Genomic DNA, 14,570 nt, shown 5'->3' with positions numbered 1-14,570 from the left:
TATGAGATTTATTATAAATGTTGAGTAATGCTTCTAGCCTATACATATTAAAACAACAACAAAAAACAAAAAACACAGAGAAGCTACACACATGAAACAATAAAATATAACAGAAAAAAAAAATTGCTAAATGATTTAATAATTTATTACAGGACTTGTAACTTACAAAAAAAGTAGAACTATATTTTTTGCAAATACAAGTACAGTTATTTTGCTTCCTGTTAGTGATGACATTACAGATTTTATTTTAAGATGTTTTTCTCTCACATATCCATTTAAAAACAATATTACATGGATAATCATACCACCCTAATTGATACAGCATAGCACAGTTACCCTCTTTGCCCATGGAACCTTTGGGCTGTCCAGATGCCCAGAAGCTGAAACTAAAGAACAGCATTAGTTATTTAGTGTTGCTTTCTGTGTGATGATACTGACTGTGAGAATCATTTATAAGATATTAATCAGATCAGCTCAGTGATTTCTCACCCAGAGGTCAGTGTGCTGCCATCAACCCATTTCCATGTGTTCTCCACAGCACTCTCATTCAGACCAATCCAGAAACCAGTATCAATTTTAAAAGACTCCTAATAATAGAATAGAAAATCATTTTGTAACATGTTAAAGGAACACTCCACTTTTTTTGAAAATAGGCTCATTTTCCAACTCCCCTAGAGTTAAACAGTTGAGTTTTACCGTTTTCGAATCCATTCAGCCGATCTCTGGGTCTGGCGGTACCACTTTTAGCATAGCTTAGCATAGTTCATTGAATCTGATTAGACCGTTAGCATCTCGTTAAAAAATGACCTGCTGCACCCATGGTACGGCAGCAAAGTTCCTTGATTATTACGCCGGAATGAGAGTGTAGTTCCTAGCCATATCGGCCTAGAAAATCGCAATTTTTCATTTTCCGTCGGTCTTAGTACACGATGTAACTACTGAAGAGTCAAGTTTTAAATAGGAAAAATATCGAAACTCTTTGGTCATTTTTGAGCGAGATGCTAACGGTCTAATCGGATTCAATGAACTATGCTAAGCTATGCTAAAAGTGGTACCGCCAGACCCGGAGATCGGCTGAATGGATTCGAAAACGGTAAAACTCAACTGTTTAACTCAAGGGGAGTTGGAAAACGGGCTTATTTTTAAAAAAAAAAGTGGAGTGTTCCTTTCACTAACACACGTCTAATGTTAGTAAATGAATCATGAATCTGAATCAGTCAATCAATGTTTCACACACTTGTTCCTCTCTGTTGTTTATGATGATCAGATCTGCTCCTCTTTTCGAACAGTCTTCTCTACTGTCAGCCCAGTTTTTCATGTCAGAGGAAATGTAGTATAAACCGGATTGATAGCACTTCCATCCATCTGGTAACACAACCAGTTTAGATATGAGTTATTTGTTCTAATCCACACTAAACTGAAACTTACTAATAACCACGTGTACACACAACATAAACACTGCATCTTTTTTTAATGCTAAACATTTGTGTAGTTTTAGTGAAGCTCAAGATTACCCATTTGACGAAGGTGTTTTGATAGTAGTTTTTTCTCCTCATTTAACTGGTCATTTTGTTTAGTCATGTTGTTATTGTTATTTACTAATTTATCTTTCTTTTTTAACAAGCTTTGGATCTCAACAAGTAGCTTGTCCCTTTCTTGGATGTATTTTTCCTCACTGTTTTCATACTCATCAGTCTTTGTTCTGAGTTCGAGACCCAGCAATATGATCGCCTCAACCAGGAGAACACACTGCAGCACCAAACACACTGTAGCTCTTTTGTATCTTCTGTTCCTCACAGAATCAATTCCTGAACACCACAGACATGAAGATAAATGTTTCTTAATTACTCACATGACTAAAATGTGTGTGTTAGTTGTTACAATGAAATGAATCTCAATACCTGTGCTGTTCCTCTCGCACATTTTCAGTCGTTCAGAGTCAGATTGTGTAATTTCCTTGTGTGTGGACAACACAGCTGTGTACTGATGCTTTTAGAGTTCGACTTTAACTACACCACTGTGACCGCACTGAGCAGTCATATCCTGCTTATATAAAAAAAAGTTTTGCAGATAAACAGCAACGATTTATGATAAAACATTTTTGTACACTACTAGTAAAAGTAGTAATGTCGTTAAGCTTTTGATATAAATGTAATAACATTTCTTACTTCTTGTGATTTAAGTTGATTATTTTTCTCTTAAATGTGAAGTGTGAAGTTTCCGCATTACTAGCCTCACTATATAGAATTTAAGAAGGGGGAAAAAAAAGCCACACCCCAATCTCACTCCATTTGTTGAGTTAATCTATTGAAAGACATTCAATAATGTTAATATTTGGACACTTTAATTGTGAATATGGTGGATGAGAAGCTGCACACCTGTATCACTAACAAAATATAATAGAATCATAAATAAACTTACTCAGTGTTTTAATGATAAAGATGATTTATTACTTGAAACTTGAAGAACTGTGTTTCAGAACAAAAAGTGAAATGAGACAAAAACCAATGTAAATTAAAATGTGTTCTTCTCACAGATCCAGTTAAATGTTTTATTACATGAATAATCAGCAAACCCTGATGGCAGATTTATGGCACAATCCTTATCACCAGTGCTATCACTTGGTTCTCCATCCCTCCAGAACCTGCAACAGATCAGCATTAGATGTTCAGTGCTGCTTCAGCTATCACTCTAAGAGCCAGAGTGCATCAATGTCAGACAGGCTCTAGTAAGTTTTATAATTTTAGAATATTTTAAATCCTAATGTTAATATTTCCTGTGTCACAACCATGATATGTCAACACCCTCTTCCAATTTCTGAGGAAATTATTTGAAATTTTCAGATCATTTTATTCTCCTAAAGCAGGTTCTATTAGCATCTAGCATCAACAGAGAAAACAAAATGGCTACTACATAAACTCCATTTGTTTTGTGAAAGAAATGCCTAATATGGCAACACCGTCATAAGATTTTCTGATAGGCCAATGACGGAGTTGACATTCAACATGAAGTCATCATATTTTTGTGGTTTTCAAGTCATTTTTAATTATATTAAATAGAAAATAGTGTTTAGTTTTTTTTTAATATTGTAGAAATACTAAAAATGTGACCTGACAGCATATATTGCTTTTGTGGATTGATAGTCATCACTTCTAGTGTTTTACTTTTAGCATTTTCTAGAATTTACTTTCCAAATCGTCACTGGACAATAGCGTTTTATTGAAAGTGAAAATAAAATAAAAACTCCCATATCATGGAGAGGCATGTTATAAAAGTGTTCAGTAGGCCTGGTGCCGAGTTTGGTTGATGTAGTTTTAGAGGAGTGATTTCTCACCCAGAGGTCATGTTTGTGCCATCAACCCATTTCCATGTGTTCTCCACATCACGGTCAGTCAGACCAATCCAAACTTCAGTGCCACCTGGAACTCTTTTTAAATACTCCTAATGAATCAAGAAACATACTTAAAGCAACAAATATCATAACTGTTATCTAAGTAGGCCTACTAATTGACACATTTTTACAAGAAATTAATTGTACAGTACAAACAAATTTCATGTCGGAGCGGGATTTAAGCATGACCGGTACATGAGTCCGCTTCGCTTACATACTCTGCTCAGAATGTCCGCAAAGGAAGGTGTTGTCAGATAGGTTATGTTTAGACTGCAGGCAAATGTGGCCCAAATCAGATCTTTTGCTCACATGTGACTCAGATCTGTTTTTGTCATGTCAGTGTGAACAGCACAAACCACATGGAATCTGATCTTTTCAATTCCGATTTGTGCCACTTCCATATGTGGTACTAAATCCAATACAGGGGTGTGTTTCCCAAAGCGAACTATGGTCGCAAGTTCCGTCGTTACCAATAGAGTTCAATGGGACTTACGACCATAGTTGACTAACGATGCTTTCGGGAAAAACACCCCAGATCAGATGTTTTGCAATGCGACCTCAGTCTGAACAGTCAAATCAGAATTCATGCGACTTTTACGTTAATCTAGAACAACATTCGTCGCAATTCTGCACTCATAGGAGTCACTTCAAAGATTTTACATACCCAATGTGGAATGAATGTGTCAGAAGTCATAAGTATTACAGTGACAGCTCTATGTACATGCAAAGCACGAGGACTCGTACTATAAATGTCATTTTTATCTCTTTTATTGCATCCTCATCTTTTTTTTATTTTTTATATATTGCCTGTGCATACATTTGCTGGCTTCAGCAGCAGATCACACTATAAATAAATGTGTAATCACTTACTTTAATGTCCTCCATGTTTACTTCCGTATGACAGTATGCTGCGTGACACCTTTTTTATCATTTTGCACATGCGGGTCAGTCCACGACCATTATCTGTTCACACTGGAATCTGATATTGGCCACATTTAAAACAACAATGTGAACACCTCTACAAAAACATTGGATCTGAGCCATAAATCGGAATTGAGTACTAAAGCTCGCAGTGTGAACGTGGCCTTGGTTGCTCCAAACTTACAAACCCGATTCCAAAAAAGCTGGGACACTGTACAAATTGTGAATAAAAAAGGAATGCAATAATTTACAAATCTCATAAACTTATATTTTGTTCACAATAGAATATAGATAACATATCAAATGTTGAAAGTGAGACATTTTGAAATGTCATGCCAAATATTGGCTCATTTTGGATTTCACGAGAGCTACACATTCCAAAAAAGTTGGGACAGGTAGCAATAAGAGGCCGGAAAAGTTAAATGTACATATAAGAAACAGCTGGAGGACCAATTTGCTACTTATTAGGTCAATTGGCAACATGATTGGGTATAAAAAGTGCCTCTCAGAGTGGCAGTGTCTCTCAGAAGTCAAGATGGGCAGAGGATCACCAATTCCCCCAATGCTGCGGCGAAAAATAGTGGAGCAATATCAGAAAGGAGTTTCTCAGAGAAAAATTGCGAAGAGTTTGAAGTTATCATCATCTACAGTGCATAATATCATCCAAAGATTCAGAGAATCTGGAACAATCTCTGTGCGTAAGGGTCAAGGCCGGAAAACCATACTGGATGCCCGTGATCTTCGGGCCCTTAGACGGCACTGCATCACATACAGGAATGCTACTGTAATGGAAATCACAACATGGGCTCAGGAATACTTCCAGAAAACATTGTCGGTGAACACAATCCACCGTGCCATTCACCATTGCCGGCTAAAACTCTATAGATCAAAAAAGAAGCCATATCTAAACATGATCCAGAAGCGCAGGCGTTTTCTCTTGGCCAAGGCTCATTTAAAATGGACTGTGGCAAAGTGGAAAACTGTTCTGTGGTCAGACGAATCAAAATTTGAAGTTCTTTTTGGAAAACTCGGACGCCATGTCACCCGGACTAAAGAGGACAAGGACAACCCAAGTTGTTATCAGCGCTCAGTTCAGAAGCCTGCATCTCTGATGGTATGGGGTTGCATGAGTGCGTGTGGCATGGGCAGCTTACACATCTGGAAAGGCACCATCAATGCTGAAAGGTATATCCAAGTTCTAGAACAACATATGCTCCCATCCAGACGTCGTCTCTTTCAGGGAAGACCTTGCATTTTCCAACATGACAATGCCAGACCACATACTGCATCAATTACAACATCATGGCTGCGTAGAAGAAGGATCCGGGTACTGAAATGGCCAGCCTGCAGTCCAGATCTTTCACCCATAGAAAACATCTGGCGCATCATAAAAAGGAAGATGCGACAAAGAAGACCTAAGACAGTTGAGCAACTAGAAGCCTGTATTAGACAAAAATGGGACAACATTCCTATTCCTAAACTTGAGCAACTTGTCTCCTCAGTCCCCAGACATTTGCAGACTGTTATAAAAAGAAGAGGGGATGCCACACAGTGGTAAACATGGCCTTGTCCCAACTTTTTCGAGATGTGTTGATGCCATGAAATTTAAAATCAACTTATTTTTCCCTTAAAATGATACATTTTCTCAGTTTAAACATTTGATATGTCATCTATGTTGTATTCTGAATAAAATATTGAAATTTGAAACTTCCACATCATTACATTCCTTTTTTATTCACAATTTATACAGTGTCCCAACTTTTTTGGAATCGGGTTTGTAGTTATGGTCACAAACAAACATTCTCTTTCACTCACTTGTTCCTCTCTGTTGTTTATGATGATCAGATCTGCTCCTCTGTCTGTACAGTCTCGCCTACTCTCAATCCAGCTCTTCTTTTCAGAGGAGATGAAGTAAAGACTAGATTGATAGCACTTCCATCCATCTGTAAGTATAGTACAACAATTAGCTCTTTATTATTAACTTATTTATAACAGGTTACCCAAAACATACATGCTATATTCTTTAAATATCGAATAGTTGTGTAGTTTTAGTTTTAGTAGTTTTTTATTACCCATTTTATGTATCTGTTGCCACAGTTCTTTCATCTTCTCCTGTAATTCATGTTTTTCTGTAATCAGGGTTTCACTATGATTTGATAAATTCCTAGTATGCTTTTCCAAGATTAATTTTAACTCTTTTAACTCATTTATCTCTTCTGTGATGTTTTTGTACTTGATGTAAAACTCATCAATCTTTTTACTGAGTTTGATGGCCAGCACTATGACTGCAGTCAGCAGGAGAACACAGAGCAGCACCAAACACACTGGAGCTGCTCTGGAGCTTCTGATCTTCACACAAATCCTTCCTGTAAATCACAGATATGAAGATAAATATTTCTTCAACACTCATTTGACTTAAATGTGCATTTTAGTTATGTTACTATAATAAAATGAGTCTTAGTACCTGAGTGTTGAAGTGTTTGATGTGTTGCGGTGTCTGAGTTCTCTGTTTCTGTCCTGACATCATGACGGATAGTTGGGTCTCTGCTGGCATCAGTGATCATCTCCTCACCATCTTCTCTGTCCAGTTCTCGTATCTCAGTGCTACTATTGGCATGAGTCCTCTTGCAGATTTTCGGTCTTTTGGAGTCCATTGTGTAAGTTGCTCGTGTGGACGCTGCTGTGTACTGACGCTTTTTAGAAGCTAAGCTTTAACTACACCACTGTGACCACACACTGAAGCAGTTATATCCTGTCTGCTTATATAAAAAAAAAAAAATGTTTTGGTGAAACATACAGATCAGACTTGTTTTTTTTCACCTTCTTCTTGTAAGTTAACCCTTTGATAGTAATATTATTTAAACTTCTTGCTACAATCTGAAGAGTATTGTAGAGCGATGTGTCTTAATTAAACAAAAAATAAAACACTGAATATCAAGATTACCTGTTTCATTGAGCCTCTTCCCCAGTTCATTTCTCTCTTGATTTAACTGGTCTCTTTGTTTAGTGAGGTTGTCATTCTTGGATAATAATCCTTCCCTTTCATTTGTCAAGTTTGTGTTCTTGCTGAGTAGCTTGTCTCTCCTTAGTAGGTTAGTAATCTTTGTTAGTTAGTAGCTGCTCTCTTTCTTCTGCCAGGTTAGTCATTTTGGTTAGTAGCTCTCTTTCTTCCATGATGTTTTTGCTCTTGAAAGTAAGTAGTCTACCCAATATGAAACATTGCCTATAAATATGAAAATTGCTGCATTGTATTTACAGTAGATTTGTTTGTTATATCATATTTATAGTCGTTTTCTTTTACGTGTGTAGTTTGCAGTGTTGAGCATTATAACCAATCACAGACGTTTTCGTTGAGTTTAGGAATACAATGTCCAATAAGAGGCATTGTGATTAAGTCACCGCGCAAATGCCGGTGTTATGACAGTTGCACGCGCTGCACTGACTGAATTCTGAATCTCACTCACGCGAATTCTCGTTTATCATCATAAACAACAAAATGCAGAAAAGATGCAAGCAAGAGATTCATTTAATGCAGAAAAGATGCAAGTAAGAGATTCATTTTGCAGTATATACAGTTTCATAGGTTATATCGGGAGTTTTTGCGAAAATGCATAGGCTTATAACCTAACTCACATTAGACTGAATGGACCGCTTCGGGGTTCTTTGATCATTTCTTAATGTAATGGCTATATTCCCAGTTTGAAAAAACGTTTTGTTTTTTTATGCTACTGAAACAATCAATATTAAGTCTTCTTTCACAAGTTCACCTAATAAACATCTAAAAAATTACAGCTCTTTAGCCTATCAAACACCACATAAACCTTTTTAAACTGTAGTTTAAAACGAATGCTTGTATTTATGCTTATTTATGGGGAGTTGATAGTCAATAAATAAATAAATATTGGTTCTATATATCGGTTATCGGGCACATAAGCATGCAAATAACTGGTATCAGTATCTGTTATTAAAATAAATACTGGTCGATCTCTAGTCTTGGTCCGCTTCCAAACTAACTATGGTGAAGTTTGACTGAAATATGAATGCAAGGTGGACCAAAGACATCTAAATGAACCAAAAACAGAATGGGATTTCAAAAGATGTGACACAGTACAGGTGTCGGAACCGGATCTTCGTTTGTGGGTGTAAAGCCAGGAATTCCTGGCGCTTTTGACTTTACACTAGTGTTGTCACGATACTGAAATATCTAAAACTGTCCCAATACTCCTTTTTCTGTCGTAGTCTTTATTACTTAAAATGTGGATTTTTTTTTTTTATAATGAATGAGTACATGTGTTTTCAATTCAAAAAGATGTTTAATATTAAATTTAGTTTATTACAGAATAACAATTAAAACAAAAAGCTGTCAAAGCATCAGCAAGTTAATTTTCTCTTTATATACCGAAAGGAATGTATGTATATGTGTGTGTTTTTATATATATATATATGCACACACACACACACACACACTATCAGACTATATAAGTATATATATATTCTTCGTACTGGACTGTTACACTGGTGATGTAGAACTGAATAGTGTACAAATAATAACTGAAGATCACTTCCTTCAGACTGGAATCTCATATGGTATGGCATGATATGGCAGTATACTCTGTGAAGTTCACTTTGCAAGTCATTTCTGGAGTCCAATTTTGAACATTATATATGTCACCCTAATTAAACACACCTGACACAACTCATCAGCTCAACTCAAGAAACTCCAGAACATGAAATGGTGTCTGACAAAGAAGACATTCAAAATGCTCGATTATGGCAAAAATCACAATCATGATTATTTTGGTCAATATTGAAATCACAATTATTTAACACGATTATTGTTGGGTGATATGATCAAACTCTTATTTCATGATATGAGTAATTTTAAATGTCAGTGAAATTTCACAATTATAGCAAAAACTCATGTTCCACAAAATAAACAAATAAAAAAATGATCCACTGACAATAGTATAACCAAAACAAATCGTTCAGAAACAATTTCACTATAGTAAAACACTAAAAAAAAAGCTCACTGGAACAGTTATAAAAAAATATCAACACTTCAGAAAGAAACAGTTATATACTCTACTCAATGATTTTAATATATTCATCTTAAGTATTTCTCCGAGAATCTGCACTCACTGACTGTACACTAGCCTACACCTGTTGTGAAGGAATTCGTGTATATAAGACCCTGCAAAGTTTTTTATGTTTTAATTTTTTTTAAAAACGTATGTACATTTATAACACTATAATTAGTATTATATTATCTTTGCATCAAATTACAAAAATCTAGTTAACGCTGCTGTGAGGGTGTTTGTAATACAGCAGCTATGGGAGTGATGGTAAAAATGACATCTTTCTCTCTTCTGACTGCCGTTATCAATCGCTCTATTTTTTTTCCTCTTTTTGAAAGTTGTGAAAAAACTATTGTGGAGGTTTTCTTTTGCTATTTGAGCAAATGGAAACACAAAAAATATATTTAATGTATTCTCTCATTCACCACTATAGAATTTTACTCAACTATGACAACTTCCGCTTCTGAGAAACCCGGAAATGTGAAAAGGGTCAGTTGGTTTTTGCTTGGTGCACTGCTGACAAGTGTTCTGTGTGGTGTTCTGCACCAATAAGTTAAAAAACCCTGATCTAGATTTTATATACTGCCAAATAAACACAGAGCCGACAAGGAGAACATATGTGGCCTAAGAGGCAATCTGGTGCTGAAATGTGTTGCTAATTTGAAATCATGCTGACTGCTTGTTGCCACAGTTATCAGTGACGGCAGAGACCTCTATTCTGGTGAAATCACAAAATAAAATCCCTGCTCATGAGATGTTATAGACCGAGCTGTGGTAGATTGACCTGTAGGGGGCAATCTAATGCCGTTTGACTTGGCTTAAATGCAGCAAAGAAGAACATGTTAGTTGTAGATAGATTCCACCTGTGATATTAGTTATTACATGATATAAAATCACTGATGAACATATTTGATTTTAATGAAGGAAAAAAGGGATTAGAACCCAGAAACTTTGACAGGAGTTCTACAGTCTGTGTACATAATCACTGTCATGAAGAATAGGTAGTAATTAATTTGCTATAGCACAAAAAATTGTAATTACTCAAAAAAGGAGTAAGATGCTCACAACTTTGCAGCATTCAAGAAAGAATTACTTGCTTGGGTATTGGCATTAAATGTGTGTGTTCACCACATATTTCCCCAATGAGTTGACTAGATGAGTTTCAAATGAGATATTATGAGCACATTTTTCATTATGCACGTCACACAATGAACACACGCTTCTGGACTGGTGACTGCTGGCTTTCTTCAGGTGTTTTTAATGCATACATGTATTAAAGTTTTGTAAACAGTTGCCAGAAATTGATACATTTTAGTCTGTTTTCATTTTCAGAATAGTTGCCTCTTTAAAAACAGTTGCCTTTTTAAAAGACCTTCATAGCTAAAGGAAGTCAGGAGATGAGAGGATAGTTTATTTTAGCTTAAACTTACAGGAGCAGTTCACCAAAAATGAGAAGTTCCAAGTAAATGACAGAAGTGTTGCTTTTGGCAAAATATTCATGTATGATCAGCAATTTTCAATCAATTGGTCATTTTCATCAGTTTGTCTCTGCTTGTTTGCAGTGCAAGGGTAAATAAAAACTAGTTCTTTTAATAAGTACAGCATTTTCTTTATTTATAGCATGATGTGTGTAAAGGCTATGTTTTATGCATTTGAGCTGTGGAGAAGAGAGTTTTAGTCTAGTATTTGCTGCATTGTCATAGCCAATACCTGTGCACACTTTTTGCCCAATATATTAAACAACAGTAAATACTGAGTGCCCACATATAGTTACAATATACTTTGTAACCTGCAAGTTGATGATAAAAAATTTAATGCAATGCACTTACTGCCTCAGATGCAGCCGTTAATGACTGACAAAACACAAATCTTCAACATTTGCTGGTGAAACACCTCGTAACTCCATTTAAACTTGATTTAGGAAAAAAGGTTAATAATATAACGACACACGCAAGTGTCTGACCATACATAAAGCCACAATAGCCTACTAACTTTGACAACAAAGCTTTTAAATGTTTACAAATATATATTAGGGGTGTAACAGTACATGTATTCGTCCCGAACCGTCACGGTTCGGTTCATGCAGTATGACGACGAATACAGGCAATCCACACTCCAATCCAGAAGGGGGCGCACACAGTAATGCTTTTTAGCCTAACGTATTTTTTAACCAGCATTAACCACGAATAATCGCAATAAGCTCTGTTTTGTTACTTTCAATAAGAAACGAAGTGCCATCTTTCAAATTCTGTCCATTTTATCATGAAATTTAAACAATAAATGCCGTTTTGATGCTTTTTGATGTGGCGTGACAGATCGCCGTATAGGCGCTTTAGTTCAAACGGCAGCACGGAGCGCGAGTGACTACCACACTACTACAGAATGAACATGAAGGTATATTGAAAGATACAGTACAACTTTAAACCGCAGAAAGATGTCAGTAAAACAATATGTCACGTAGTATTACATTTACCTCAGAAAAGCCATTCAGTGTCAACAGTGTTAGTTCGCTAGAGAAATGAACTGTTTCGCTAAATATATGCACTATATTAGCCTATATATTAATTATATTTTACTTAACCTGTTAGTGAATGTTAGGCCTAAATAAATCCATCATGAAAACAAGTTATGACAGCCACTGAGTTAATGATTATATTTCAACAACGAATTGGAGAAACAGAAGTTAATGCAAAAACTGCCTTATGTGTAATTTACATGCTTACAATACATACATTTTTTTTTTTTTATTATTATTATTTGAGTGTTGATGATTATGTCTATACTTAAATAAATAGCAACTAAATTTAATTATTTGGGCTCTGTTGTTAATTGTAACCTTTATTATAGTAATGTGCAAGTAAGGGCTCCCTGATAGTTTACAGCATTAGCAGAGACAGATTTTTTTCTCCTTAAGAAAATTTTAATTATAATTGAATACATTTAAAGACAGAGACACAGTTGGTTCAGTAAAACATTGTTTAATAATTTTTTGTTTGTTTGTTTTCTCACCCTGCTGTACTGAACCCGTACCGAACCATGACTTCAAAATATGTATATAGTACGTACCGAACCGTCATGTTTGTGTATCGTTACACCCCTTATATATATATATATATATATATATATATATATATATATATATATATATATATTCCCTGAATAGTAGTGGTTCTACACTAATCTGCAATTTTTGCTGATTAAAACACACCATGCTGGATATAACCTGCCATGGTGACATATCCTCTGAAAAACTCCTGAGATTCAACAGCTAATGCAGTTTGTTTCCATTTTTTGTTTTTATTCCAGTTCAGGGCCCTGGCTAGCTCGTTATGTACGTCAAGTAACATACAATATCTGGCAAAAAAAAAAATTATAATAATAATAATTTTGTCTTTTTTTGACATAAACCTGCATCTCATTGACTTAATTTAAAATGCTCTTCTCACAGATACATTGAAAATGATCACTGCATGGGTAATCAGCCCATCCTGATGCATGAGTTAGAGCACAGTTTTCGCTTCTGTCCCCATTAGGCTCTTTAGATGACCAGAACCTGAAAATATAGATCAGCATTAGATCAGTGATATGATACTGACTGTGAGAATCATTTATTAGATATTATTCAGTTCAGTGATTTCTCACCCAGAGGTCAGTGTGCTGCCATCAACCCATCTCCATCTGCCCTCCACATCACTGTCAGTCAGACCAATCCAGACTTTAGTGCAAGACATTTTCTTAATAAAATCCTAAGAAAATAAAACAATTACACATTTATGTCTTAAAGAGAATTAACAATATACACTTTTCATGAAACAATAACACATTAAACCATAATAACAGAATAAAGTAATAAAGTGTAAAAGAAAAATAACAGTTTTCTTCTTATAGACTATTATCTATAGTTAGAAAAGTAATTTCACTCACTTGTTCCTCTTTGTTGTTTATGATGATCAGATCTGCTCCTCTGTCTGTACAGTATCTTCTGCTCTCAGTCCAGCTCTTCCACGCAGAGGAAATGAAGTAAAAACTAGATTGATAACGAACCCATCCATCTGTAAACAAAAGCAATTTTACTATTAGCACTGATCTACCAAACTTATTTTTAACCAGCTGCATCTAAATAATTCCTATATGTATCCTGTAAAACAAAACTTGTTTGTAGCTCATAATTACCCATTTTTAACAGTTCATTTTTCTCCTGATTTAATTTGTTTCTTTGTTTAATAAGGTCATTGTTATTTGATGATAATCTATCTCTCTCTTGTGTCAATTGAATGGTCCTGGTTAGTAGCTGGCCTCTCTCCTCAGTAAGGTTGGCATTGTTGGTTAGTAGTTGTTTTCTCTCTTCTGTGAGGTTGGTGATCTTGGTTAGTAGCTGGTCTCTCTCCTCAGTAAGGTTGGTTAGTAGTTGGTGTGTCTCTTCTGTCAGGTTGGTAATCATGTTTAGTAGCTGGTTTCTCTCTTCTGTGTAGTTTGTGCTCTTTGTATGGATGTAGACACCCAGCACTATGACTGCAGTCAGCAGAAGAACACACAGCAGCACCAAACACACTGGAGCTGCTCTGGAGCTTCTGATCTTCACACTATCACTTCCTGAACACCACAGACATGAAGATAATTACTCATATGACTCAAATGTGTGTGATATAATGAAATGAGTCTCAGTACCTGTGTGTTGAGGTGTTTGGTGTCTCTTGGTGTCTGAGTTTTCCGTTTCTGTCCTGACATCAAAACTGTTTATAGGATCAGCATTAGCATAGATATTCATCTCTTCTTCATCTTCTCTGTCCATCCCATGTGTACCGGGAATGTTGATATTGTCGTAATAAGACATATTCAGTCTGCTGGAGTTAAATGTGAGACTAGAAGTTGTTTCATTTGGTGGACTGCACTGCACTGCATTTCTGCTTTTGAGCTGTTACTGTTAGACCACTGTGGTCAAGAACATGTGATATCCTGTTAGGATGCTAAAAAAAATTGCTGACTATTGTATAACTTAAATAACTCTTCTTGTACCCATTTACTGCAAATCATTATGAAAAGTTGCCCTTATATTTTCACCCCTTCACTACAGTTTCAGTCTTTGTATAACAAACGCATTAGTTAAGAACTAGTTGATATGGTGAACAAGGCCACCCAGCTGTATATTAAAATTTTCTAATGACAATTAAATTTTCTAATTA

The 14,570-nt window shown here is 35.7% G+C and overlaps 1 protein-coding gene and 1 long non-coding RNA gene across 3 annotated transcripts in view; both read right to left on the bottom strand.

The window, feature by feature from the left end:
• LOC127510687 (CD209 antigen-like protein C) overlaps positions 1-14,296 on the bottom strand; it is a 33,678-nt gene extending 19,382 nt beyond the window's left edge. Inside the window, exons 1-5 of one of the 2 annotated variants that reach the window (XM_051890604.1) lie at positions 14,056-14,296; positions 13,561-13,980; positions 13,312-13,439; positions 13,030-13,133; positions 12,350-12,940 (exon numbers count right to left, since the gene is read on the bottom strand). In XM_051890604.1, the coding sequence (XP_051746564.1) occupies positions 12,811-12,940; positions 13,030-13,133; positions 13,312-13,439; positions 13,561-13,980; positions 14,056-14,221 (948 nt within the window). In that variant the 5' untranslated portion in view covers positions 14,222-14,296 and the 3' untranslated portion in view covers positions 12,350-12,810. Of the gene's footprint in view, positions 1-12,349; positions 12,941-13,029; positions 13,134-13,311; positions 13,440-13,560; positions 13,981-14,055 lie in introns of those variants that run through there. The other variant, XM_051890605.1, reaches the window with a different exon arrangement.
• On the bottom strand, positions 533-2,029 carry LOC127510720 (uncharacterized). Its single transcript, XR_007929720.1, has 4 exons — positions 1,902-2,029; positions 1,515-1,808; positions 1,238-1,365; positions 533-587 (listed from the first exon to the last, which is right to left on the bottom strand). It is a non-coding gene; the product is annotated as an uncharacterized LOC127510720 (long non-coding RNA).
• Positions 14,297-14,570: the final 274 nt, after the last annotated feature.

The sequence above is a fragment of the Ctenopharyngodon idella genome, chromosome 4 (assembly GCF_019924925.1).
Source record: "Ctenopharyngodon idella isolate HZGC_01 chromosome 4, HZGC01, whole genome shotgun sequence".
Taxonomy (NCBI): Eukaryota; Metazoa; Chordata; class Actinopteri; order Cypriniformes; family Xenocyprididae; genus Ctenopharyngodon; species Ctenopharyngodon idella.
The sequence above is the reverse complement of the archived record's forward strand: the minus strand, read 5'-3'. Positions and strand labels throughout refer to the sequence as shown.